We start from the raw sequence: 26,794 nt of genomic DNA, 5'->3' as shown, positions 1-26,794 counted from the left end.
TAATGCCCAATCCCTTTATTCTCTGCACCATATTCAGCTCTTACCTGTGAACACCTGAATGTACATCCAAACGGAGCATGCATATGAATGGGGAAGGTGGCAAGGAATATTTTGTCCATCCAACAGCTACCGAGTTTATGGACACCTTTATGAACAGGCAAGGATTCCCCAAATATCAGATTGTTAAAAATGAAACCTGCAGCATCGTTCTTGTGTCAAAATTGTTTAATAAGAGCACAGCATAGAAAACAGTAGGAGTGTAGAAAGTGGGTCTTCTGAGCCAAAACAATCCTATGTTATAGTACCTGAAAGCTGGTAGCAATCTAGCACAGGTAATTAGTGGCATTAGTGGGGCTGTGCCCTCCGTAAGACATTATATTCTCACTGCTGTATCCAGAATATTAGTGACTGCACAATTTTACACGCCGTATTTCTCAATCAGCTCATGGGCTTTAGACACGTAGGCACTCATTGCATCTTCCTTAGACAAGCCTGAAAAAAGGGAAAAAAAAATAATTATTGCTTAAAAATGTGGATATCAGTATTGTGCATGAATTCCTGCAGGTTTGCAAGGATGCAACATGCTGACAGCTGTGCCGAGACCCCCACCACTATTAAGGCTTAAACACATTGCAAACAGGATGTCTATATATTTTGTGTCTTAGGGGTAGTGTTTCTTCTTGCCGAGTGTAAAGTCAGTGTAAGGCTATTAAAAAATATGCCATTAGACTGACTATTAATGCTACATCAGCATGTTATAGATACCCCTGCCTCCAATTTATCCTGGAGGTTTGGGGACATTTGTAGCAATGGTGACCCTCATGGCAAGTGTAAAATACATACCAACATTCTTAAAATTATTACTCTGCAATAACCATTGAAAACTGACTCATTTTCTCTGCATTTTTTATGCTGACAAGATTCAACCCCTGTACATTGCACTAAGTGACGATCAATGGATGCACAATCTACAGCAGTCATGCACTTGAATTGATTTTTAGGATTTCCAACACTTGGGGTCTGTAGTGTTTGTGTTGGCATGAAGGCCAACCATGGGGTCAACCTGACAACTTCAGAAGAGTGCGGGGTCAAAGACAATTTTAGGAGTCACAAATTTCTTGAACAAGAGTTTGCAGAGTTACACTTTAAGGGCTCATACTCACCTGTGAGAAACTCGAATGAGTCTCGCATGTTAATACTCGGCGCTGCTGCCGGCACTCAGGAGCGGAGCGAGCGACTGCATGTATTCCTATGCGGCCGCATGCTCCGATCTGAGCGCTGGGTGTTCACATCAGAGACTCATCCAAGTTTCTCACAGGCAAGTCTGAGCCCCAAGGGAACCTGTCAGCAGGATTGTGCTCAGTAACCTACAGGCAGTGTCAGGTCAGCGCCGTTATACTGATACCTGGTGATGAGATCCATCTTGTGGTTGTTTCATCTTTATTTTCAGTTAGGCTAGGCTCACACATTTACGGTTGAGTCCACAGCGTCTGCAACCGCATTGCAAACACTGCATTTTTTTTGTCTGCATCAACTTACGGATGACGGTTAAAAAAAATTTAACGTTTGCATGCGTTAGTGTTTATGCGCATGGGCTTGACGTTTCTAGGAGGGCGTGTCTCAATCAGTTCCTGGACATGCGCAGTCTGAAGTACGCAAGCGCATTGAATGCATGAGTACGCAAAGGTGTGTACGCATGCGTTCCCATAGACAGAAATAATACTTTTTTTAATGCACTCATATGCATGTGCATATTTGACAGAATTTTGCCACCTGCACACCGTGAAAAATGGAAAAACAAACAAAACAAAAAAAAAAACACGCGAATGCAGGTAAACGCAAGCACCTGCATCTACAATGTTAAAGATAGGAAATCAAGACATGTGGATGTATGTGTCAGAAATGCTGCGGACACTGCAAATGTGAAACCAGCCTTAAGGATATGCTTGTGCTCAGGGGCGGCCTGTGGGGTCTTTGTGGTGCTCCGCTTCAGCCATCGGCAATCTGCTAGATGCTGCGGCACCTTCTTGCTAGAGAAAATATAAAAAAGTTGCCTCCAAGATGGCACTACCTGAAGAGGATTTTTTTCCAATACATAATATTCATTATGTAAACTAGGGGGCAGGTCACTGACCTTTCAGAAGCCATACTGGTGAACACCTAATCCGAGCACCACATAAAGACCCTACAGGCCACCCCGGAGCACGACCATATCATTAACTCAAAACTGAAAATAGAAGATTAGACAACAACCACAAGACAGATCTCGTCACCAGGTATCACTAATCAGTACAACGGCACCGACCTGACACTGTAGGTTACTATGCACAATCCTGCTGACAGGTTCCCTTTAATACCATTTGGTTAGCTATAAATCGAACCATACCCTTCTTTGAGTTCCACGCTTCCCATTTGGCCTTGCCCTTAAGGTCCAACATTCCAGGACAATCTGCAAAAACAAGATTAGATTTACAATTCATGATAGCGTCCATGAGCTAATCACCCTGCAAGGTGTAATACAGTGTTACATGCCTAGCAACTTGCACTAATGATCTATATAGGACCCCTGTACAAGACCACCAGATGGGTAAGCTACTGTTCAGCAAGTCATCAGAAAGCAGCCCACCTATGTCTACAAAGCTGGATCCACATCTGATTTTCAGAGTTCAAGCAAGGACCATGATGTTTGGACCTGCACTCCGCCTCAATACAGTCCACTCACCAACCATCAGTGTTGGCCATGTGAATCCACCCTCCGGCTGGTGTCACTTGCTGTGATTTTAGGCCACTGAAAAAGTGGTAGGACTTGTTCACACTGTTTCCAAGGGTAAACGGCTGCACTTTGTGGTAGCAGCCATCATGTGAGGCTCATTTCATCCAGTCTTACTGTGTAGGCTTCATACCTTTTGTTCCCGTGTTGACACATCAGGACTAGCTCACCCATGATACGTTTATGGGCAAGACCACCATTTATGCAGCACTCCTCTTGCATGTCTGCATATAGTTTAATTCATGAATTAATTTATTCATGGAGTACTTTTACCCTATAAATCTACCTCTGTCATTGAAGGCTTTGCTTCATTGTAGAAATTAGGAAAGTTCACCGGTATATATCTAGGGGTCTTATTTTCTCATTTTTTTCTGTCATATCAACACCAGTAACTACATTTTCAAATAAAAAAAAAAATATATAAGTATAGATTCATAGGATTAATGCAAAGAAATCTACGTATTTGTACGAGCATCTGCACAAAGGTTTTCATGTTGTCAAACCTATAAAAAGGCTACAGATCCCAAGTAGATTCATGAAGGTGTAATGGCTGTAATAAAGATTAATCATCTACTCTTTGCTCTGTGGGCCAGTTGTGTAGGTTCTCATGTTAATCGTACCAGCAAAGTGAATGAGAGTTCTGGATTTCTTTAAATCTACAGCTTGTCAATTCTTTCAGCTAAATGAAGGGTATAGAGGACACCTAGTAATGCATAAAGCAAAACCTGTTTGTCATCTCTTGTGCATACTGATAAGTTTAGTGCCTCTCCCAAAAAAAATAAAATAAATTAGTGCAAGTAGTGCCATGCTGAAGTTTCAAAAAAAAAAAAAAAAGGCAACAGCTTTCCAATTCAGTCAAGGGAAGAAAAAAAAATAAAAATAAAAAGTGCACATGAGATTTCAGAAGTCTCAGCCTTTGCTTGGTACTGTAAAATGTTACTTAAACTGTGCACTAAAAATAAAAAAAAATCCACACTTGTGAACATTGCCTCAGATCTGTCAGCGGTGCAAAACATCCCATGTGGATCCACCCTGCCTTCCAGGGTCATAGCGTATAAACTGAAGGAGAGCACAACCTCCACTCCATTGAGAAGGGGCTCTGCAGTGACTGGTTGTCAGATTCACTGGGGGCTTCAGCAACCACCCCCACCATAAATTAATAAATTATCGCCCCATGCCAATGATCGGAATTAACTTTCAATCTTGTAGAAACATTTGCATTTAAGGGACTCTTAATTTAATCTGACAGCAGGAAGCTGCATTTAAGGTGGCAGGGGACGCCTTCACATCCTAGTTTGTACCCATGGATCTGTCTGGTACCATCTAACCCCAGAATATTGCATGGATGTATGGCAAGCCCCACTCTGCACAGCTGTGGATGCAATAGGAGTAAGACATGATGTAGAGTCAATTACAAGCATGTCACAATACAGTGATAGCCTGATCTACCTATATTGATGTCTCCCACGGTGGCCTGCTTGTAGAGCCCATAGAGTTCCTTTAGTTCATCATCAGTTGGCTTGGTTTTCAAGTTCTTTACATCCTCTGCTGCCTTGTCAAAATCTGCCTGAAGAAAGAACCAAGAATGAGGCAACAGTAATTACTCTACAGCCATTTAAAAAAAAAAAAAATAATTATACAGCATCCCTATCCCATGGGTACAAGCAGCAAAAAAAAAAAAAACTTAGATAACTGATTATCAGGGAAATGGTTGAACAAAATGCCAATTCACTGATAATTTGTTTATACATGCCCATTCAAGTCTATGAAGATCGACAATTCAAGAGGCAGAGAGCCTTGCTAGTGTCCTTCTCACCCCCAGAGCTGGATTCACAGTTGCACTGCTGAATACTTACATATACTGTAACTATTCTATTCAGCTTTTAAAACAGACATGGGGTGAAAGAATCCCTCATGTCTGGGTAACATGTTTGGGAGAAATAGAATCTAATCTTAACATAATAGCTTGTAGGCAAGTGAAAAATTGAGCCAAAACTGGTGAAGAGTGCGAGATACAAGTCACAATGACCAATAATCTGGTTATTCTTTGTGTATAGATGCATAGTTTGAACAGCTATGCCTCAAAAGTACTACAATGGGTCTTAAATATGGTGCCTACTTATGTCACTTTTTGAAAAAAATTATATATAATATTTATTTTCCACACTGCAATGGGCCAATGAGCTATGAGAGCAGACTACTGCCTTTATGCAGTGGATTATACTAGTTCTAAACACTGAAGCATTACCGAGTGAGCCAGGCCAGTGTTGTCTTACCCATGGCATCTTTATCTGTGCCGATCAGGCCATGATATTCCCAGAATACTTACAGGATATAGGACTCATTTCCATTCTGCACACCTTGGATGGTGCCAGTTACACAGTTGAAAAGGCTGCCATTGTGCAATACATTGCACATATAGCACAAAGCAGACCCTACTAACCCAAAAATTGCCCAAGGATCCTTGCCGTTCACCAATGAACACTACCTGATCTATAGAGCAAGTAGCCTGGTTGCCATGAGAAATAACATGACAGTTGTGAGCGGAGCTTTCTGTTAGGCTGCTGTCCGATGATTAAAAGATGCAACACCAGTATGTTCACTGCTACCCATACTTAGAAGGATTAGACCTGATCTGCAGGCATCGTTAGCGAGTTACCTGCCCCACTCACCTCCATGTAGTAGCGCAGAGCAGGGACTACTCCTTAAGGTATTTAATTGGCCTTACACAGGATAGACCACTACTTGTATACACAGTCATACATACATAGAAGGCTGCCAATCACAAAACCACCTACTGGACTCAAGCGCAGAATAATTGGGAGTTAAAATGCTAAAGCTCAATTTATCCCAAATCTCTTCCCATGAAGTGTTTCCATATGTCACAATTTTGTCCCACTAAAAAGTGAGATTTTTCTCTTGCACTTTCAGATCTGCACCAAGTCAATTCTTTCAGCCATTCTAATGAAGGGTGGGTGGATTTTAAGCAGCGTTTTCCTGCCAAGAGTAGTTGCAACTACTTAAAGAACCTTTACCTGCAGATGTGCAGTTACTAGCATTAATTTGCCCAGCACCTGCAAGAAAATGAACTTTAGTCGCTCATGGCAGCATTCTGGTTGTAGTCATTGGACAGCGAAGGTTTTATTTTCTAACTCACTTATATAGCGTCATTAATGCCGCAGCGCTTTACAGACATCGCTGTCCCCATTGGGGCTCACCATCTACATTCCCCATCAGTAGGTCTTTGGAGTGTGGGAGGAAACCAATGCAAACATGGGGAGAACGTGAACTCCTTGCAGATGCTGTCCATGGTGGGATTTGAACCCAGGACGCCAGTGCTGCAAGGCTGCAATGCTAACCACTAAGCCACCATACAGTGCTAGCCACTGAGCCTTTGTGCTGAAGGTTCAGTCACCAGAGCAGCTGTGACTGCACCCCCAATGTAGAGCCAGTGTCCATCAGGGCTGGGGGCACAGTTATAGCTGCCGCTCTGTAGACTCAGTGGTGAATAAAGTGCATTTTCTCCCCGCAGCATTCGGCTACATGCACGAGTCAGGCAGGTTTCACATTTTTCTATAAGCTTCAAGTCTGCAGCTATAGAATTTTGTGAATGAGGATAAAGTAATTTGCATGTAGCTGAAAAGTGGGATCCAGGAGCTCGTTAATGGTGGGCTCTTGGCTGCCCAGTCCAACACTGAGCTCATTACATTCATATGGAGCAGCGCTTGGCCATACTTTGTTGGACTAAATTTATCTACAAATTCTTCCCAAAATTAAACTTGTTCCTCATCAGAAACAATGGGTCACTGTATCAGCACTGACCCAGGCAGAAGGCATCTCCAAGAGCCCAAACAATGCGTTCCAGTGTTACTGGGAAACGTGGAAACTGAATACATTAATTAACCCATTCATCTCCATGCTGGTGGCGCAGACTGGAATTAACCTCAGCCAGTAGTCCTGCATCCTGCACCCGTCATCAGGACTTTATTCCCCAAAGTAATAGCATTTACATAGAAGGCACCATAATGCAGATTTAATTTTACTCATTGTTAAAGTTAGATTTGCCGCTTTAGAGAAATCCATAGTTGAAATTGCATGTTAATGAGTTGCAAGTGCAGGGGGTGGGCGCTGCACTTAACACTAGGACTACCGGACTTGTCACTCCCCTAGAACTACCGAATGGAGTCATTTTGACTCCTGGCTTGTTTTTGTTTATTTTTAGAGTTTCTTGCTCCTGGTATTGTTGCAACTTTAATTTATAGAATGTATAGAATGCAAGATAGCAAGAATATATAGTCAGGCTTTAGCGCACTTTTTCTAGCCGTATTAGAAATTAGCAAAACTGCAGGCTGTATTCTACAGAAATTATGGAGTCCACTGATGATGTCCTGTGTATGTCAAGTATATTTGCAAAAATACTAATTATTCTAAACATACAGGAAAATTAAAACTTAATTTTAGCCACAGACTAGCAAGATATAGTAGGGAGTCAAAATGACTCCCTTTGGTAATTAAAGGTAAATGTAAAAAAAAAAGAAAAAAAAAAAAAAAAGAGAAGAGAAAAGGTTCTCTATTCAAAAATTGTTACAAGAAATTCTTACATCCTAAATGAGTAAAAGTCACCGAGTCTCAAGCCAGAATCAGGCTACTTTCACACTTTCGTCGGTACGGGGCCATCGCCATGCATCGGCCCGAGGTACGTTGTGAAATAAATGCACAACGGGGCAGCGGATGCAGTTTTTCCACGCATCCGCTGCCCCATTGTAATGTCCGGGGGAGGAGGGGGCGGAGTTTTGACTGCACATGTGCGGTCGAAAGTGGCAGACACGATGCACTAAAATAGTTACATGGAACATTTTTTGTGCCGACGGTCCGCCAAAACACGACATCCGTCGCGCAACAGATGCGACGTGTGGCAATCCATCGCTAATACAAGTGTATAGGAAAAAAAACACGTCCTGCGAGCACTTTTGCAGGATCCGTTTTTTCCTCCCAAAATGACGGATTGCGACAGAGGCGGAAGTGTGAAAGTAGCTGTAGGAAAAAATGTAGTCACAGAAGAGAAATAAAAATTGCAAGGAGTCAAAATGACTCCATCGGTAGTTCTAGTGTTAATGCTCCAGCGTCATGTCTGACAGACAAGTCACTGGCACACGAGTGATATGTCAGGCAGGAGAGCTGCAAGTGCAACCATTCACCCATGATTGAATTTGGTGGGTGCAACTTCTCAAAATGTTGCCAGTAAATTTTATGAATGCGTATTCCAGCTTCTGGTTGCCATTGTTATGCCAGATGACCATTACTAGGAGCTATATAGTTAGCCAAAACTTTAAAGGAAGAAGCCACAAGCAGGTCTTGGGCACAGGAGAGGTTGTAGACTTGTGCAGCAGCATGCTTGTTACATGCAGCAGTGCTGTGGGCATTACACCAAGTTGCATATACATCTTAATATTTCCTGTAATGTAGTGGAATATGTATGATTAATACATTTCTCTTTGACATGCATAGGTTGTACTTTGTGTGGCAGATCCTTATTTGGGTCTAGGAAGAACATGGAAGTGCCGACTGCTACTTCCCAGGTGCAGCAGAATGCAGGCCGACTCCATCAAGATGGCAAAAGTGAGGCAGAAGCAGTTTTCCCAAAGACTTAGAAGACTTAGACGCTTGGAACCAAAGACAGCAACACTTCCTATAGTGCGTGCAGATATGGGGCTCCTTCTGGGGAGAAGCTGAGCCGACAGAAGTGCCCTCATTCCATCCTTTTTATTAAGGACAATACAGTCCTCAGCCTGTCCAAATTCCCATGCCACCACCGACACTGGTCCCATAGCAACACTCATTATGGTGCCAGGGTTTCCCAACAAAGTCCTTTCCATGACCCTTGAAGAGGGTTGTCTCACAAGAGACATTTATGACGTAGCTTTTGGCAATGCTTCTCTTCTGCCGTGGAAGAAGTACCTAGATTTCAACTTGTACATTTATCTGCACACATTCAGGATTTTTCACATTTTCACATCTGTTTTCTGTGAAAAACGCTAAAAAAAAAAAAAAAAAAAAAAAAAAGGCTTTCATTAACCCCTTAAGCCCCGAAGGTGGTTTGCACGTTAATGACCAGGCCAATTTTTACAATTCTGATCACGGTCCCTTTATGAGGTTATAACTCTGGAACGCTTCAACGGATCTTGGCGATTCTGACATTGTTTTCTTGTCACATATTGTACTTCATGATAGTGGTAAAGTTTCTTCGATATAACTTGTGTTTATTTGTGAAAAAAAAAAAAACGGAAATTGGTGAAAATTTCGCGATTTTCCAGCTTTGATTTTTTATGCCCTTAAACCAGAGATGTCACCAAATACTTAAGTAACATTTCCCACATGTCTACTTTACATCAGCACAATTTTGGAACCAACATTTTTTGTTAGGGAGTTAAGGGTTAAAAGTTGACCAGCGATTTCTCATTTTTACAACACCATTTTTTTTTTTTGGGGGGGGGGGGACCACATCTCATTTGAAGTCATTTTGAGGGGTCTATATGACAGAAAATAACCAAGTGTGACACCATTCTAAAAACTGCACCCCTCAAGGTGCTCAAAACCACATTCAAGAAGTTTATTAACCCTTCAGGTGTGTTTCACAGGAATTTTTGGAATGTTTAAATAAAAATGAACATTTAACTTTTTTTCACAAAAAAATTTACTTCAGCTCCAATTTGTTTTATTTTACCAAGGGTAACAGGAGAAAATGGACCCCAAAAGTTGTTGTACAATTTGTCCTGCGCTGATAACCCATATGTGGGGGTAAATGACTGTTTGGGCACATGGCAGAGCTCGGAAGGGAAGGAGCGCCATTTGACTTTTCAATGCAAAATTGACAGGAATTGAGATGGGACGCCATGTTGCGTTTGGAGAGCCACTGATGTGCCTAAACATTGAAACCCCCCACAAGTGACACCATTTTGGAAAGTAGACCCCCTAACGAACTTATCTAGATGTGTTTTGAGAGCTTTGAACCCCCAAGTATCTCACTACAGTTTACAACGCAGAGCTGTAAAAAAAAATATATATTTTTTCTCCCACAAAAATGATTTTTAGCCCCCCCCCCCCCAAATTTTTACTTTCCCCAAGGGTAACAAGAGAACTTGGGACCACAAAAGTTGTTGTCCAATTTGTCCTGAGTATGCTGATACCCCAACATATGGGGTAAACTCCTGTTTGGGCGCACGGGAGAGTTCAGAATGGAAGGAGCACTGTTTTACTTTTTCAACGCAGAATTGGCTGGAATTGAGATCGGACGCCATGTCGCGTTTGGAGAGCCCCTGATGTGCCTAAACAGTGGAAACCCCCCAATTCTACCTGAAACCCTAATCCAAACACGCCCCCAACCACACCCTTTAACTCTAATCCCAACTGTAAATGTAATCCAAACCCTAACCCTATCTTTAGCCCCAACCCTAACCGGAAAATGGAAATAAATACTTTTTTTAAATTTTATTATTTTTCCCCCTAACTAAGGGGGTGATGAAGGGGGGTTTGATTTACTTTTATAGCGGATTTTTATGATTGGCATCTGTCACACACTAAAAGATGCTTTTTATAGCAAAAAAGTTTTTGCGTCTCCACATTTTGAGACCTATAATTTTTCCATATTTTGGTCCACAGTCATGTGAGGTCTTTTTTTTGCGGGACGAGTTGACGTTTTTATTGGTAACATTTTTGGGCATGTGACATTTTTTGATCGCTTTTTATTCCGATTTTTGTGAGGCAGAATGACCAAAAACCAGCTATTCATGAATTTCTTTTGGGGGAGGCGTTTATCAATTTTACCAAACGTGGAACGGTATAAAGCAGTTTTATTCTTTGGGTCAGTATGATTACAGCGATACCTCATTTATCTCTTTATGTTTTGGTGCTTTTATATGTTAAAAACTATTTTATAGAAAAAATTATTTTGGCATCGCTATTCTGAGGACTATAACTTTATTTTTTCGCTGATGCTGTATGGTGGCTCGTTTTTTGCGGGACAAGATGACGTTTTCAGCGGTACCATGGTTATTTATATCAGTCTTTTTGATCGCATGTTATTCCACTTTGTTCGGCAGCATGATAGTGTTTTTTGCCTCTTTTTAACGGTGTTCACTGAAGGGGTTAACTAGTGGGACAGTTTTATAGGTCGTGTCATTATGGACGCGGCGATACTAAATGTGTACTTTTATTTAGATAAAGAATTGTATTTATGGGAATAAATAATTTTTTTTATAAACTTCTTTACTTTGTCCCCGGGGGGGGGGGGGGGGGTGTAACATCACAGATCGCTGATCTGACAGTTTGCACAGCACTGTCAGGTCAGCGATCTGACTTACAGTGCTGCAGGCTTACCAGTGCTTGCTCTGAGCAGGCGCTTGGTAAGCCACCTCCCTGCAGGACCCGGATGCAGCCCCGTGACCATTTTGGATCCAGACCTGCAGGGAGGAAGAGGTAAGAGATGCTCGGAGCAACACGATCACATCGCGTTGCTCCGGGGGTCTCAGGGAAGCACGCAGGGAGCCCCCTCCCTGTGCGATGCTTCCCTATACCGCCGGAACACTACGATCGTGTTTGATCGCAATGTGTCGGGGGTTAATGTGCCGGATGTCAGCTGCGATAGTCAGCTGACACCCGGCCGCGATCCCGATTGCATATGACGTACTATCCCGTCGCTGAGAATTAAGTCCTAGGTCACCTTAACGGGATAGTATGTCATATGGGATTAAGGGGTTAAGCATCCCATCATTTTTAATGCATTCTGCAAATTTTGTGCACATGTTGTGTTTTTTCCCCCGCAAAAAAAAAACGCATTGAGCTAACGCAGCATGTTCATTAATTTTTCAGAATTTTTTGCGTTTTTGCCACTATATTATTGCATTGGGATGCTCCAGAAAAAAAATAAAAAATCCGCAAAAAAAACACGCGGATTTTCTGCAGAAAAAGTCTGGTTCTCTTCAGGAAAATTCTGCAGACATTCCTGAACGTGTGCACATAGCCTAAAGGGGGTTGTCCAGTACAAATGGATAAGTCTGCAGTCAGCGTGCGCTGTGGGAATCCGCCGGTTTCTGAGCCAGGACCGGAGGGTATGCATTTGTTATATGTACTCCTGGCCAGAGCCCGTCTAGTGGGCACAGCCTCACTCCATACAACTACTCGGGGCACTGCTTGGCCAGGAATACGTACGACTCCTACAGATCCGCCATCCCGGCTCAGAAACCAGCAGTGCACAGTGACTAGATATGGATTTGGACTTCACAACCCCTTCAAGTATTCAGTGTAGACATTTCTGCTTCTCTTGGCAGGAAGTAAGCACAATAAACTTTTGTGCAGATCCCCCACTCAGTATGGGTGAAGGATGCAGCAAAAACACTGAATGGATGGATTGCCATGCTGCAGATTTACATTTTCAAGTCAGATAAGCACCGTGTGCATGGGGACTTCTACTCATTTGCTGGCATCAGTAAACACTTCAGGTTGTGACAAACAAGTGTGCACACAGCCCAACACTGCACATCTAGTAGACATCGTTTGCAGGTAGAAATATGGAAATGTAACCAGAGTCACATGGAGATGAGAGCGTCACCATACAAAATGGAAACCAAACAGCATTCACCTATTGTGACAACTACCCTAAATGTGCGCGCCAACTAAACATGACAGACAGTCACCATTATACACATATAGGCCTCATTTAGCAATCACTGCTCAGCTCTTTTTTTTTTTAAACCGCTCTGGTAAAATGAAAGCTGTGCTCCGATTGGTTGCTATGGACAACAAAGACCATTTTTCCTTCACGCAGTTGAGCTCTTCCCAGTGCTGCGCTCATATCTATCCCATCCATATCACCGGATACCACACCCAAAAGGGAAGTTTGACCTCAGGCGGTCTATACTACCATCACATGAGCAAAAAAATAAAATAAAGACACCCCACACACCAAATCCATTTCTCTAACAGTTTTCAGTCACAAGTCCCCACCAGAGAGGCAGGAGGAGCAGGGGGGCAGCTGGAAGCACAGGGGGGCCTAATGCTGGGTCTGTAGTAGGGCCCCCTCCCCTACAATGTGCATGTAGAGCACTGGGGTCTTATAGCAGAGACAGTGAGGACCATCAAGCACAGGTGTGACTGCTACCTCAGCACCAACTAGAGCAGACATGAAGAAACAAATACATACAGGTTATAGCTTTCCAATAAAGAATAACAGCCCCATCTGCAGCAATGGAGCCCCTGCAATGGGCTGTACCTGGGGAGACATGGTGGGTGCAGGACTCAGCACAGCAGCAGCACCAGCACAAGCAGCAATAATCTGCAGCTCAGCTGTCTCCCTTATATATGGGTCAGGGTTCCACAACCCCCTGATTGGTTCCCATGTCTTGTGCAATGACATCAGCCATTGTGTCTGACATGGAGGGGAGGCTGCAGGTGTAACCCATTCACTGCCAAGAGAAGGCTTTCAGCTCTGCACTGCAGATATACAGCTTATTGCACACACAGTATATACTGTATATATATAGAAAAGGTTTCCATGTTCCCGGCAGCTCTGTCTGTAACTCCAGCTGCAGATAGAGAATTTCTAGAGCTGCACATTTCGGTTTGATTTCCAGTCTTGTGCAATCTCCTGGCTTATTGTGTGGAAGGTTAATTTCCACCACAGCATGTAGATCTGAACTTGCTTTGATTCCGCCATGTGTGAAGTCACGTCTTATTGGGCTGCTGTCACACGCTCAGTATTTGGTCAGTATTACACATCAGTATTTGTAAGCCAATACCAGGAGTGGGTGATAAATGCAGAAGTGGTGCATATGTTTCTATTATACTTTTCCTCTTTCCTCTTTTCCTTTCTTCCGTGTTCCACTTCTGCATTTATCACCCACTCCTGGTTTTGGCTTACAAATACTGATGTAAAATACTGACCAAATACTGAGCGTGTGACGGCACTCAGCAGCCTTAGGCTACTTTCACACTAGCGTCGTACGATGCACGACGAATTGCGTCGTTGCGACGTACCGACGCAAGCAGTGAAAGCGCCGCACAACGGGGGCAGCGGATGCTGTTTTTCAACGCATCCGCTGCCCCAATGTGATGTGCGGGGAGGAGGGGGCGGAGTTCCGGCTGCGCATGCGCGGTCGGAAAAGACGGTCTCGACGCACCAAAAAAAGTTACATGCAATGTTTTTTGGGGGCGACGGACCGACGCAACACGACACAACCGTCGCACGACGGTTGCGACGTGTGGCAATGCGTCGCACTGCGTCGCTAATGCAATTCTATGGAGAAAAAACGCATCCTGCAAACACTTTTGCAGGATGCGTTTTTTCTACAAAACGACGTGCAGTGCACGACGCTAGTGTGAAAGTAGCCTAAGGGTGAGACGTTTTGGGGTGAATTTTTTGGTGTTTTATTTTTCACCATTTAATCACCGGTAGAATTCTTTGGCCATTTTTCATTAAAGGGGTTGCCCAGGTTTTTCACGAAAGTCTGCAGTCCCTCCTTGTATGTGACTGCAGACCTGTGAAACCTCACAGAGCTTGTGACGATCCTCCATTGGCGGCGGCGAAACGGCGGATGTGACCACAAGTATACGATATCCATACTTCCGTCCATACAAGTGAAATGAACGAGGCCGTGCACATCTAGTTGGACTTTGGCCGACACTGAAGAATCATTGCAGCGCGTAATGTGAGGATTCTCCAGTGTCGACGGCGGACGTGACCAAAAGTATGCGATATTCATACTTAAGGTTATAAAAATGAAATGAACAAGGATGATCACATCTAATCTGACTGTGGCCGACACCGGAGAATCCTCCAGTGATAGTGGCGAGACGGCGGATGTGACCATAAGTATACGATATCCATACTTCCGGTCATACAAATGAAATAAGCTAGGCCGTGCACATCTAGTTGGACTGTGGCCAACACCGGAGAATCCTCCCAGCGCAAAATATGAGGATTCACAAATCTGCAGTCACATAGAGTGTCTGTAGGTTTTCATGATAACCGTGGACAACACCTTTAAATTATATGGTAAAATGAATGGAGTCATTCAGAACAGCAACTAGTCCTGCAAAAAAAACAAATCCCAGTACATCTTTGTCGCAGTTAGACGGCGGTATAAATCAGAGCGAGAGCAGAACGCAGTGTGTGGACTGGCCGGCGGCTCTTCTAACCTGAGCGTGACAGGTGAGTAGAAAGACATGAGGCTGTGCTGCTCGCTGGATCAGGAGAGCTGCCGGCCAGTCCACGCACTGCGTTCCGATCTCACTCTGATTTATCTGTACCCTTTCAGAAAAAGTAAAGATATGGGTCTGGAAAAAAACGAAAGCGCACAGGAGTAAATTTGGAGCTATGGGAAGGTGTTAGGATTTCTCTAGCGGTTTTAGAAATGTAAGGAGGGTTTCACTCATCATCATCCTTCTTCTTGTTCTATGCCCTGAGGACTCTCGTTTATTTGGTGACATAGCACCAGCGCCCCCTGTCTGTATTGTCAGCACAGTACAACCACAGAAGCTTCATAGGGATGTACTATAAGCAGACATCTGACCATCCAGAGGTGGCGCTATAGAGTTATACAAACATTTCACGCCCTATGGCTCCAAGGCGGAAAATGGCAGTCATTTGATTCCTATATGCTCAAAAAATCCACCTATTTCCAAACCACTAATATAACTTAACTTTTAGTTATCATAGTAAAAGAGATATAAGAAATCTATGGCGGAGACTTGTATATACACATAAAATCTCCGGGAAGTGTCACTATTAGTGCATGAATGTATCAGAAAGTATTGCTGTATGAATTCAGTATGGATTGTTATTATAGCAATCATCTAATAATTGTATAGCTAAAAGATAGAGAACAGTATAACATATTTCCGATGGCGGTACTATAGTGGGTGATGCAGAGTGTAGAAAGAAAAAATAAACTAAATCACAGACCGCCCTACAAAGGACATAATTATAATAATAAATTAATAATAATACATTTTATTTACATAGCGCCAACATATTCCGTAGCACTTAACATTATAGAGGGGACTTGTACAGACAATAGACATCACAGCATAAAAATAATCACAGATCAAACTAGATACCAAGAGGAGTGAGGGCCCTGCTCGCAAGCTTACAAACTATGGGAAAAAGGGGAGACACGAGAGGTGGATGGTAATTCTGTAGTAATTGCCATAAAATATAATAAACTAATATATATAACAATATTGTAATTAAACCCTCAGGGAGAACAGTCAGGTAGTTTGAGACAGCACAGCTAAGACCTGTGTTGGATTTTCATGCTAAAACTACATCTCCCACAATCCCCGGATCTTCAGCCTCGGTGTCGGACTAGAACGACCAATCAGATATAACTTCCTGTTTTGCGTTCCAAAATGTATTGAAAACTTGGAACGCAGCGTAGACCGCGCGTTCTGATTGGCTGCTTTTAGTGTCAGTATCGTGCGGTCCATGTGATCGGTTGGTGCATGGGACCGAGAGCCGCTGGTGAGTTTTTCTGGTGCTTGTCAGAATAACGTGAAGCTAGCGCTATACGAGAAATAAGCCCGTGCAATGTAACCTACGTTATGTGCACTACACTACCCAGCAGGCTCTCAGCATTCTGTACTGGAGACTAGTCACTCCTCTATTCCTCCTTGCTGATGGTTTCCACACATATACCGTACTTCTTCAACTGCCAGTTTAGAGCCAGAAGGGAAAGTCAGCAGTACTGTAAATATATGTATGTATAATCACCAAGTGACAGAAGTAATTCTGGTTTTTGACCCCTTGTTTTTCTATTATCTCCCTTTTATTTTTTAATTAAAATTGCCGGATGAGTTTTGAGAGCTACCATAAAATTTATTGGAAATGATTCATTATGTTTATATTTTGGGTTTTGCTTTTACGGTATTTATTTTGCAAAAAAAAAACAAATAGAATTTCTGCTGACATTTTCTCTTTCTTGAAGACTCGTTTTTTTCTGGTTTTGATTTCTGTTCATAGCATTTTTTGGGGAAAAATATGAAAAAACCTGACAGTTCTTGAGTCTGGATTTTTTTTTTTTTAGTTTTTGGTACATATGTTTTTATACATTGAGATGCACTCAGGAGGCCCCTAGATATTCTGTAAAAGGGTCAGGGCAGCGGTCACACCAGACACAGACTCTGAGTCCCTAGGGGGACTGGATGCTGAAGCTGGTTTAGACTGCGGCTTTGGAGTCCAGAGCAGGACTGGGTGCTGAAGCTAGTTCACACAGTGTGGGTACTGGAACGTTAGACCGGTATACATTGGACTGGTGACAGGTTCAGGGATAGAGTCAGGTATAGGCAGGGCGGGTTCAGGTACAGGCAGGGCAGGTTCAGGAACAAGCAGGGCGGGTTCAGGAACAGGCAGGGCGGGTTCAGGAACAGGCAGGGCGGGTTCAGGAACAAGCAGGGCGGGTTCAGGAACAGGCAGGGCGGGTTCAGGAACAGGCAGGGCGGGTTCAGGAACAAGCAAGGCGGGTTCAGGAACAGGCAGGGCGGGTTCAGGAACAGGCAGGGCGGGTTCAGGAACAGGCAGGGCGGGTTCAGGAACAGGCAGGGCGGGTTCAGGAACAGGCAGGGCGGGTTCAGGAACAGGCAGGGCGGGTTCAGGAACAGGCAGGGCGGGTTCAGGAACAGGCAGGGCGGGTTCAGGAACAGGCAGGGCGGGTTCAGGAACAGGCAGGGCGGGTTCAGGAACAGGCAGGGCGGGTTCAGGAACAAGGACCTGACAACAGACTTAACAACTTGAAGACTAACTAAACACTAATATGGCTCAGGCACCTCCCTACAGGGGAATGTGCCTTAAATACTTTGCGTTTCCCAGCTATTGGATAGGGAAACAGATCAGGACTGCATGCACAAGCCCTCTAAGAATCGGGGATCGTTCGCGTCCTAAGCACACAGTCAGGAGATCTGCACAGCGTTCAGGTTCCTGGGGCGCTGGAGCAGAGGACACAGCTAGGCGGATGAGGTGATGTCCCTGCCTAGGGAAGGGAGAGGATCCATGCAGGGACGCCGGCATTCCACACTCTCAGGTCAGGAGAGCCGCCGGCCAGTCCGAGCATTTGGTTGTGATCCTCGTACAAGTTTGTGACTCTTCCCTTATTCAGAAGATATTACGGAAGCTGTAAACGATCCCTTCTCGCCGTGGAGGTTGTCCGAAAATGGTAGAACTCAGGTCCTCAGTTGCAAAGGAAAACCAGACACCCCTTGATAACATTGCTCAGGCACCTATGGAGCTTCTTTAACTGCTTAGATACCATATTTGCTTTTGGCCATAGCATCTAAAGGACAAACGACAGGGATTGGAGCTGGCGTTGACCCCGGGTGTCGCAGGAAAATGTCAGCTTGCTATTGAAGGAGTTTAGAATTTCCAGACGTCGTAAAAGTCAGGAAATTTATTACATATGTCTATTGATGAAAAAAAAATATATATATATGTATTTTTTTTCTTAGGACAAAAAAAACAGTAGCAACATGGCGTCCAAGACACCCGAAGGGCCAATGCAAAAATCAAACCCAATTGTGTCTAATACATGCCCTAGCGAGAAGATCTGGACCCCGGTGGTTGCAGATGACATACAGTTCATCCTGCAGACTTTATTGAAAAAGTTTGAGGAACTTGGAATAAAAAAGATGAAGGGCCAATCCAAAAAGGGTAATAAAGCAAAACGTTCGGATGAAATCAATGAGAAAGTCGACAACCTGAAGACCAAGAAGGAGGCTCAGAAAACAGGTTGGACCGTTGCAGATCTCAAGAAACATCTGGCCATAGGGACTCATGAGGTCAGAAAGGCCTTGAATAAGAACGACCTGGACATGGTAATCGTGTGTAAGTCTGCAGAGCCGGAGATAATCACAAGGCACATCATAGAGCTCAGCTACAGCCGTGAGGTCCCTGCGTGTCGGCTGCCGCGACTCAGCGAGAACGTGGCTCCAGCTCTCGGGATTAGGCATGTGCTGGCACTGGGCTTCAGAAAAAGCTCTGATGTATTTAGAGAGCAAGTGTTAGCAATAACGGCACGAATTCCCCCTCTACATGCCCCTTGTCTACCGACCGAATGTGGGCAAACTGAAGATGTCTATGTTACAGTTGAAGATGATGGATCAGAAGAGGAGGAAAGTGTTATTCCGACCCCCTCCAGAAAAGAAACATTCTCTCCCTACCAGCGTCCGCCAGATGTGAAGCTGCAGGAACTAAAAGTTAAGAAGATCGTCCCAAACCCCCGAAAAAAGCAGAAATTTAAAGTAAAGAAATCGCTGATGAAAAAATATAAAACACTCTTCCTGGATCCATAAAAACACGGAGAAAAAATAAGATGTTTCTTTATTATATTTCTATACCTGCGACTACAGTTGTTGTTGTGTTTTATTTTATTTTTTAAAGATGGATTTCCAGGGATTGGAACAAAAACTGTTGTGTTTCCTTGTGTCAGGGTGTATAATAAAACTGCTACAGATGTTGAGTAATTTTCAAAGGCGTTACCTTTTCTTCCCTCTGTATTGATTAATACGAAAACCCAAGAGGAACAAGAAATTAGTTCCTCCATTACTGACGGCCTTCATATTGTAACACGAAATCCCCAGATATCCTTTTTAAAGGGCTGTATTAAAACTTGGGTATTCCTATCTTGATGGTATATCGCTGCCATTTGATCAATTGTGTCCTGCCTCTGGGAAACCCACTGATCCTGGTCGCTCCAATGCACAGGGAACTGTAGGAGGTGAGCTGTGACATCGCCTATTGTGAATGGTGGATCCTGTGTTATCTACTGTATATAGAGGTGTTATCAGTCATTGTACAGGAGGAGGAGGGGAGCAGTGATATCACCTATTGTGAATGGTGGATTCTGTGTTATCTACTGTATATAGAGGTGTTATCAGTCATTGTACAGGAGGAGGAGGTGAGCTGTGACATCACCTATTGTGAATGGTGGATTCTGTGTTATCTACTGTATATAGAGGTGTTATCAGTCATTGTACAGGAGGAGGAGGTGAGCTGTGACATCGCCTATTGTGAATGGTGGATCCTGTGTTATCTACTGTATATAGAGGTGTTATCAGTCATTGTACAGGAGGAGGAGGTGAGCTGTGACATCACCTATTGTGAATGGTGGATCCTGTGTTATCTACTGTATATAGAGGTGTTATCAGTCATTGTACAGGAGGAGGAGGTGAGCTGTGACATCATCTATTGTGAATGGTGGATCCTGTATTATCTACTGTATATAGAGGTGTTATCAGTCATTGTAGAGGAGGAGGAGGTGAGCTGTGACAACATCTATTGTGAATGGTGGATCCTATGTCATCTGCTGTACATAGGTGTTATTACTTTGTAATTCTGACCGCTGAAAAGTCAGATGTGCAGAACAGGAATCGAATATAAGGCTGAGTCATGTGGCCAATGTGAATATTGTAAGATTTATGAATGTATAATGTAATAATGTCACACTTCGGGTGTCTGTCACCGTACCTGAGAGACACCAGCTTTGTTACACAGCAGACATCATTCTGTAACAGCAGCAACTGGAGCGAGTGCAGATCGCTTATTGCTGCTGTTTAACCATTTAGATGCCGCTGAAAGCGCTTCTAAATAATTTGGTTATCGGTGTGTTCACTGTGACTCTTATTAGCTCACCGTGACCTGATCACAGGCTGATGAGTTATAATGGCAGCCGGGGTTCTGCTCAAGGCCCCAATGGCTGCCAAATAAAAAGCTGGGAATAACATTAGATGGGTGTTGGCTGAAAAATGCCATTTCAGCTGATTCTTTAATACCCAGGAGCGCTCAATCCAAGTATTTAAAGGGAATCTGATGGTTCCCCCATGTCTCACACACCGGACCCATGTCTTTATCCCATTCTTTCTACTGCTTCCAACCAACAAGCAATTTTCTTTTGGTTTTCTGCTTAATTAATTTCCATAATATTGTGTATTCCATTTGGCCTGCGGTATCAATGGGCGACTAGTCAAGGAGTCCTACTAGTTATGTTCTCATTCACCCCCATGACTAACAGGATTTTCCGGAGCGGCGTCACCGCCAGCTCTTTGCAGATCTCTGCCACCGTCCAAATGTGCACGGTAAGCCTAGCGTACATGCCACGGCTTTCTTGGTGCACTGAGCATGCCCAGGGAGGCAGCGGGGATGCCGGCTCTGCAAATCACGCAGCTAATGTGTCCTTCATCACCGCTGCCTACCTGACCATTCTTCTCCCAAAACTCCAGCCATTGAGTTTGCACAACGGTGTTCACGGCCCGGGCACAACTTTAAGATGTTGCTTTCATCAATTTCTAAATAAGTTTAATTTTTTTCAGATGAAATGGAGAAATGTCCAACATTCATCTTCCGATCTGTGTTCTGCTGTGGATAAAGTGCGGCTATGAGAGTTTTCCAGATCATTGAGTTCTTGATTTCTTTTGCACCGTGTCCCAACGTTTTTGGACATGGCCTTGTATAAATAACGAAAATCTATACTAGCATGGCGTTTTGCAGCACTGGGAAAATTTCTGTCTATGGCCTACGTCTGAATCCCAGAGCCGATCATTGCAATGAGAGTTTCAGATGACTTTGCCTTTACTCCTTGACTGCGGTATAAGTATTTTCGGACAGGCACATGGACATGGCTGTCTGTGCTCCCTGTTCGAGGAGTCCTACTCAGTGTGAAATCAATTTGTGTCCTTGCAGTGAATTTCTCTGGGATTTAGATGTACCCTATGCCTAGGACAGAAGTCTTCCCAGCACTGCAAAGCTCAGTGTGAATGTAGCCTTGCTGGATATGTCTGACTCGGTTAGGGCTGGCATCTCCACATCTTATGTCATCAGCCTTCCTTTGGGCTGAAGATGCTCTGTGCAGACATGGACGGTGCAAGAAACTTAGTCCTGGGACTGCGTTAAACAGAGGACGTCCAAGCGTCCCTCCACTGCCATGTGCAGAAAGGTTCACGCATGCACAAGTGGCGGTATAGACAAAACGTAGTTTGGGACACTGACCCCCAACATCACCTAATTGGACAATGGTGTTCTTTTGGAAAGATGCTAAATCATGTGCCGCAAACAACTGAAGACCTCCCTCCCCCCCCCATACACATTAGATGGTAATTTGTCTGCCCGCCGTCTGTCGTCTTTCCCATACACAGGAGCGCTCGATGCTACATGCGCGATGCACCACACACGGGCAGCACACAAGACCAATGGTCCGGATAGAAATAAAAGATGGCAGCATGCACCCTTCTGGTCCAGATTACGACCCTTGTAGAGTATGCAATACCAATGACTACACGTCCGCATTTCAGGTATGCGACTGGCCATTTTTTTTTGCTTATATTGAACTCTAAATCTTGACTTTGACATCATTCACATGGACCATTTTCATCAGTTTGCTGGATTTGATTTTCATCCCTTTTTTGTGGCATTTCAATTTTGCTGAAAAAATAATAAATAGGCTTCTCCTACCCACTGAAAAATAAGAGGCAGCACTCAGACGATACAAGGATGGCGATCACGTGCTGTCCGTTTTCATGGCCGCATTGATTTCGGTTGGCAAGTTTGAGCCGTAAGTTAGATAACAAAAGACAGACATGTCTACGGATTTTTTTTTTACATACACAGACCCCCCAAAAACCCATGGACAAGTGAACAGCTCTATAGACGGATACGTCTGTTTTTCATGTACTTATAACATCCCTGTTTTTCTTGGGTAGAACACGTGTAGAAACAATCCTCCGAATTAGGCCTTAAAGGGCACCTGTCACCCCGTTTTTTCCGTATGAGATAAAAATACTGTTAAATAGGGCCTGAGCTGTGCATTACAACAGTGTAGTTTGTGGACCCCGATTCCCCACCTATGCTGCCGAAATACGTTACCAAAGTAGTCGTTTTCGCCTGTCAATCAGGCTGGTCTGGTCAAAAGGGCGTGGTGTCTTCCCCCAGATCTTGCTTAGTTTTCCGTTGGTGGCGTAGTGGTGTGCGCATGTCCAAGGTCCCGAATCCACTGCACAGGGGAGTGGAAAGAGCGCGATGTGCACTATTTCATTGGTGATCCGTGGGCGCGGCCATCTTCCTTTGGCCGCACGTGCGCAGAAGCGGCGCTCTGCTGGCCGCGGCTTCAGGAAAATGGCCGCGGGATGCCGCGCGTGCGCAGATGGAGATCGCGGCGGCCATTTTCCTGAAGCCGAGATGCGAACTCTGCTTCAGGAAAATGGCCGCCGCGATCTCCATCTGCGCACGCGCCGCATCCCGCGGCCATTTTCCTGTTCTTTTGCGAACTTCTAACTCTGAATTTTATAGTAAGGACGCGGTAGAAGTTTTCTTCTGATGACTCCTAACATGAAGGCCATATTTGTGCAGTTGTCTCTGAACAGTAGAACAATATACCACAACTCCAGAATCTTCTAAATCTTTCTGAAGGTCTTTTGCAGTCAAGCTGGGGTTCTAATTTATCCCTCTAGCAATCCTACGAGCAGCTCTCACTGAAATTTGGCTTGGTTTTCCAGACCTTATCTTGACCTCCACTGTTCCTGTAAGCTGCCATATCTTAATTACATTTTGAACTGAGGAAAGAGCAACTTGAAAACGTTTTGCTATCTTCTTATAGCCTTCTCCTGCTTTGTGGGCCTCCACCATTTTCAGAGTGCTAGGCAGCTGCTTAGAAGAACCCATGGCTGCTGTTTTAGCAAAAGGTTAGAGGAGGCTAAGTTTTTATAAAGCAGGGAAATTTTAATCACCTGGCCTTTCCTAACCATGATGGTGAACATTGAACAAGGTTTCAGACCTTAAAAGTTATCTGAGCACACAAATCTCCAAGAGTGCCCAAACGTTTGCGTTGGCCCACTTTCCTTTTTGTATTTTTTTTTTTTTTAATTTTTTAAAAATTTTTTTGACTAAAATACAAATGAAATGTGTCATCTTTAACTTTAGGCATTGTAGAGATCATTTCATCTTCAACTTGCTTAACTGTTCGCAATAACAGTAATCTTCACCAGGGGTGCACAAACTTTATATGCCACTGTAGAGTGACTGTAGAATTTCCTAATATATTTGGACAACCCCTTTAAATTATATGGTAAAATGAATGTTGTCATTCAAAACAACTAGTTCTTCAAGTAAAACAAGTCCCAAGACATTTTTTTTGGGGGGAGGTTCAGTCATACGACCGAATAAATCAAAGTGAGATGAGACCGCAGTGCACGGACTGGCCGGCAGGTCTTCTGACCTGAGCGTGACAGTTGCATAGAAATACATGAAGCGGTCAGGCTCGGGTCAGGGGAGCCGCCGGCCAGTCTGAGCATTACATTGTGATCCTCACCCAAGTTGGAGACTCTTCCCTTTTTCAGAAGATGGTACACCTGGAAACAGGATCATTGAACTCAGGCCCTTAGTTGCCAAGGAAAACCAGACACCCCTTTGTACCATTGCTCAGGCTCCTATGGAGCTTCTTCCTTTTTTTTAACTGCTTAGATGCCTTATTCCCTTTTGTCCATAGCATCTAAAGGACAAACAACTGGGATTGGAGCTACCCCTAACCTCAGGTGTTGCAGAAAAATGTCAGCTTCCTACTTACGGAGTTTAGAGTTTCCAGAAGTCGGACAGCTCAGGAAATGTATTACATATTCCTCTATTAATCAAAATATATATTTCTTTTTTTTCCTAGGGCAAAAAATAGCAACAACATGGCAGCCAAGACCCCCAAAGGGCCCATACGGAAAACAAAGCCAATTGTGTCGAAGACTTCTCTAAACAGCCCATATGAGAAGATCTGGACCCCGGTGGTTGGAGATGACATGCAGTTCATCCTCCAGACTTTACTGGAAAAGTTTGAGGAACTTGGACTAAAAAAGATGGAGACCCATACAAGATTATCAAAGGGCAAAAAGGGTAAAAAAGGAAAACTTTCTGATGGAAACAAAGAGAAAGTCGCCGACACAGAGATGCCGGAGGAGAAGGAGGCACAGAGGACAGGTTGGACCTATGCAGATCTCAGGAAACAGCTGGCCATTGGGATTAATGAGGTCACCCGGGCCCTGGAGAAGAACGACCTGGACATGGTGATCGTGTGTAAGTCAGCAAAGCCAGAGATGATCACAAGGCACATCATAGAGCTCAGCTACAGCCGGGAGGCCCCGGCGTGTCAGCTGCCGCGACTCAGCGAGAACGTGGCTCCAGCTCTCGGCCTGAAGTCTGTGCTGGCACTGGGCTTCCGAAAAAGCTCTGTGTTTCGAGAGCAAGTGTTAGCAATAAAGGCACGAGTTCCCCCTCTACATGTCCCTTGGCTACCGACCGGATTTGAGCAAAATGAAGATGTCTGTGTTTCAATGGAAAACTCTGAATCTGAAGAGGAGAAAATCGTTATTCCGACCCCCTCCAAAAAACGGACATTCTCCCCCTCTGAGCGTCCGCCAGATGTGAAGCTGCAGGAACTAAAAGTTAAGAAGATCGTCCCAAACCCAAAAAAGAAGCGTAAGGTTAAAGTGAAGAAATCGCTTGTGAAAAAAATGACAAAAACTCTTCCTGGATCCATGAAAAAAATGGAGAAAAAATAAATGTTTATTTTATTTTTTAACCTGCAACTGCAGTTGTTTTTTTTTTTTAAAGGAATTTTCAGGGATTGGAACAAAAACTGTTGTGTTTCCGTGTGTTAGGGTGTATAATAAAACTACAGATGTTTTCCAAGGTGTTACCTTTTCTTTCCTCATAGCCAACTGTATTAATTAATAGCAAAACCCGAAAAGAACAAGAAATTAGTTCTGCCCTCAATTACTGACGGCCTTCATATTGGAACACAGAATCCCCAGATATCCTTTTCAAAGGGCTGTATTAAAACTTGGGTATTCCTATCTTGATGGCATATCGCTACGATATGATTAATTGCGTCCTGTCTCTGGGTAACCCACTGATCCTGGTCGCTCCACTGCACAGGGAACTGTAGGAGGTGAGCTGTGATATCCCCTATTGTGGATGGTGGATTCTGTGTTATCTACTGTATATAGAGGTGTTATCAGTCATTGTACAGGAGGAGGTGAGCTGTGATATCCCCTATTGTGAATGATGGATTCTGTGTTATCTACTGTATATAGAGGTGTTATCAGTCATTGTACAGGAGGAGGAGGTGAGCTGTGATATCCCCTATTGTGAATGATGGATTCTGTGTTATCTACTGTATATAGAGGTGTTATCAGTCATTGTACAGGAGGAGGAGGTGAGCTGTGACATCACCTATTGTGGATGGTGGATCCTGTGTTATCTACTGTATATAGAGGTGTTATCAGTCATTGTACAGGAGGAGGAGGTGAGCTGTGACATCACCTATTGTGGATGGTGGATCCTGTGTTATCTACTGTATATAGAGGAGTTATCAGTCATTGTACAGGAGGAGGAGGTGAGCTGTGACATCACCTATTGTGGATGGTGGATCCTGTGTTATCTACTGTATATAGAGGAGTTATCAGTCATTGTACAGGAGGAGGAGGTGAGCTGTGACATCACCTATTGTGGATGGTGGATCCTGTGTTAACACCTCTATATACAGTAGATATCAGTCATTGTACAGGAGGACGAGGTGAACTGTGATATCACCTATTGTGATGTTATTGTTATTTTTCGTGATTTGGGGCCGGGTGAGGGCTTACATTATGCGTGCCGAACTGGCGTTTTTAATTATACCATTTTGGTGTGGATACAGTCTTTTGATCTCCCGTTATTCCATTTTAATGCAATGGTGCAGTGACCCAAAAAAATAATTCTGATGTTTTGACTTTGTTTCCCGCTATGCCGTTTGCCAATCGGATTAATTCTTTTCATAGCTTGATAGATCGGGCGATTCTGAATGCGAAGATAGGAAATAAGTGTATATTTTAATTTTTCATTTAATTGTTTATTTTGGATGGGGCAAAAGGGGGGTTATTTTGAACAAGATATATATATATATATATATATATATATATATATATATATATATATATATATATATACCAAATAGAAAAAAAGAAGGC

The 26,794-nt window shown here is 43.7% G+C and overlaps 2 protein-coding genes across 5 annotated transcripts; one reads left to right on the top strand and one right to left on the bottom strand.

Moving 5' to 3' along the window:
- Nucleotides 1-207: 207 nt before the first annotated feature.
- On the bottom strand, nt 208-13,163 carry ACBD7 (acyl-CoA binding domain containing 7). Its single transcript, XM_077268252.1, has 4 exons — nt 13,038-13,163; nt 4,220-4,337; nt 2,387-2,449; nt 208-492 (listed from the first exon to the last, which is right to left on the bottom strand). The coding sequence occupies exons 1-4, from the start codon at nt 13,047-13,049 to the stop codon at nt 419-421; spliced, it is 267 nt and encodes an 88-aa protein (XP_077124367.1). The 5' UTR covers nt 13,050-13,163; the 3' UTR covers nt 208-418.
- A 3,013-nt stretch (nt 13,164-16,176) lies between these two features.
- Nucleotides 16,177-25,475, top strand: RPP38 (ribonuclease P/MRP subunit p38). 4 transcript variants are annotated; one of them, XM_077268249.1, is made up of 2 exons: nt 16,177-16,286; nt 24,457-25,475. In XM_077268249.1, the coding sequence occupies exon 2, from the start codon at nt 24,476-24,478 to the stop codon at nt 25,343-25,345; it is 870 nt and encodes a 289-aa protein (XP_077124364.1). In that variant the 5' UTR covers nt 16,177-16,286; nt 24,457-24,475; the 3' UTR covers nt 25,346-25,475. The 4 variants fall into 4 exon arrangements, with proteins under 4 accessions (XP_077124364.1, XP_077124365.1, XP_077124363.1 ...); XM_077268250.1 differs by lacking the exon at nt 24,457-25,475 and adding an exon at nt 18,263-19,272; XM_077268248.1 differs by lacking the exon at nt 16,177-16,286 and adding an exon at nt 16,325-16,521.
- The last annotated feature ends 1,319 nt before the right edge of the window (nt 25,476-26,794 follow it).

The sequence above is a fragment of the Ranitomeya variabilis genome, chromosome 6, assembly GCF_051348905.1.
Source record: "Ranitomeya variabilis isolate aRanVar5 chromosome 6, aRanVar5.hap1, whole genome shotgun sequence".
Lineage (NCBI taxonomy): Eukaryota > Metazoa > Chordata > Amphibia > Anura > Dendrobatidae > Ranitomeya > Ranitomeya variabilis.
The sequence above is the reverse complement of the archived record's forward strand: the minus strand, read 5'-3'. Positions and strand labels throughout refer to the sequence as shown.

Coding starts and splice junctions, on each gene's coding strand:
- ACBD7 (XM_077268252.1), bottom strand. Junction 2,450..4,219: donor CGTGGGAGACATCAATATAG/GTAGATCAGGCT, acceptor TTGTTTTTGCAG/ATTGTCCTGGAATGTTGGAC. Junction 493..2,386: donor AGCGTGGAACTCAAAGAAGG/GTATGGTTCGAT, acceptor CCCTTTTTTCAG/GCTTGTCTAAGGAAGATGCA.
- RPP38 (XM_077268248.1), top strand. CDS start 16,442: ATGGTTTCCACACATATACCGTACTTCTTCAACTGCCAGTTTAGAGCC. Junction 16,522..24,456: donor CAGCAGTACTGTAAATATAT/GTATGTATAATC, acceptor TTTTTTTCCTAG/GGCAAAAAATAGCAACAACA.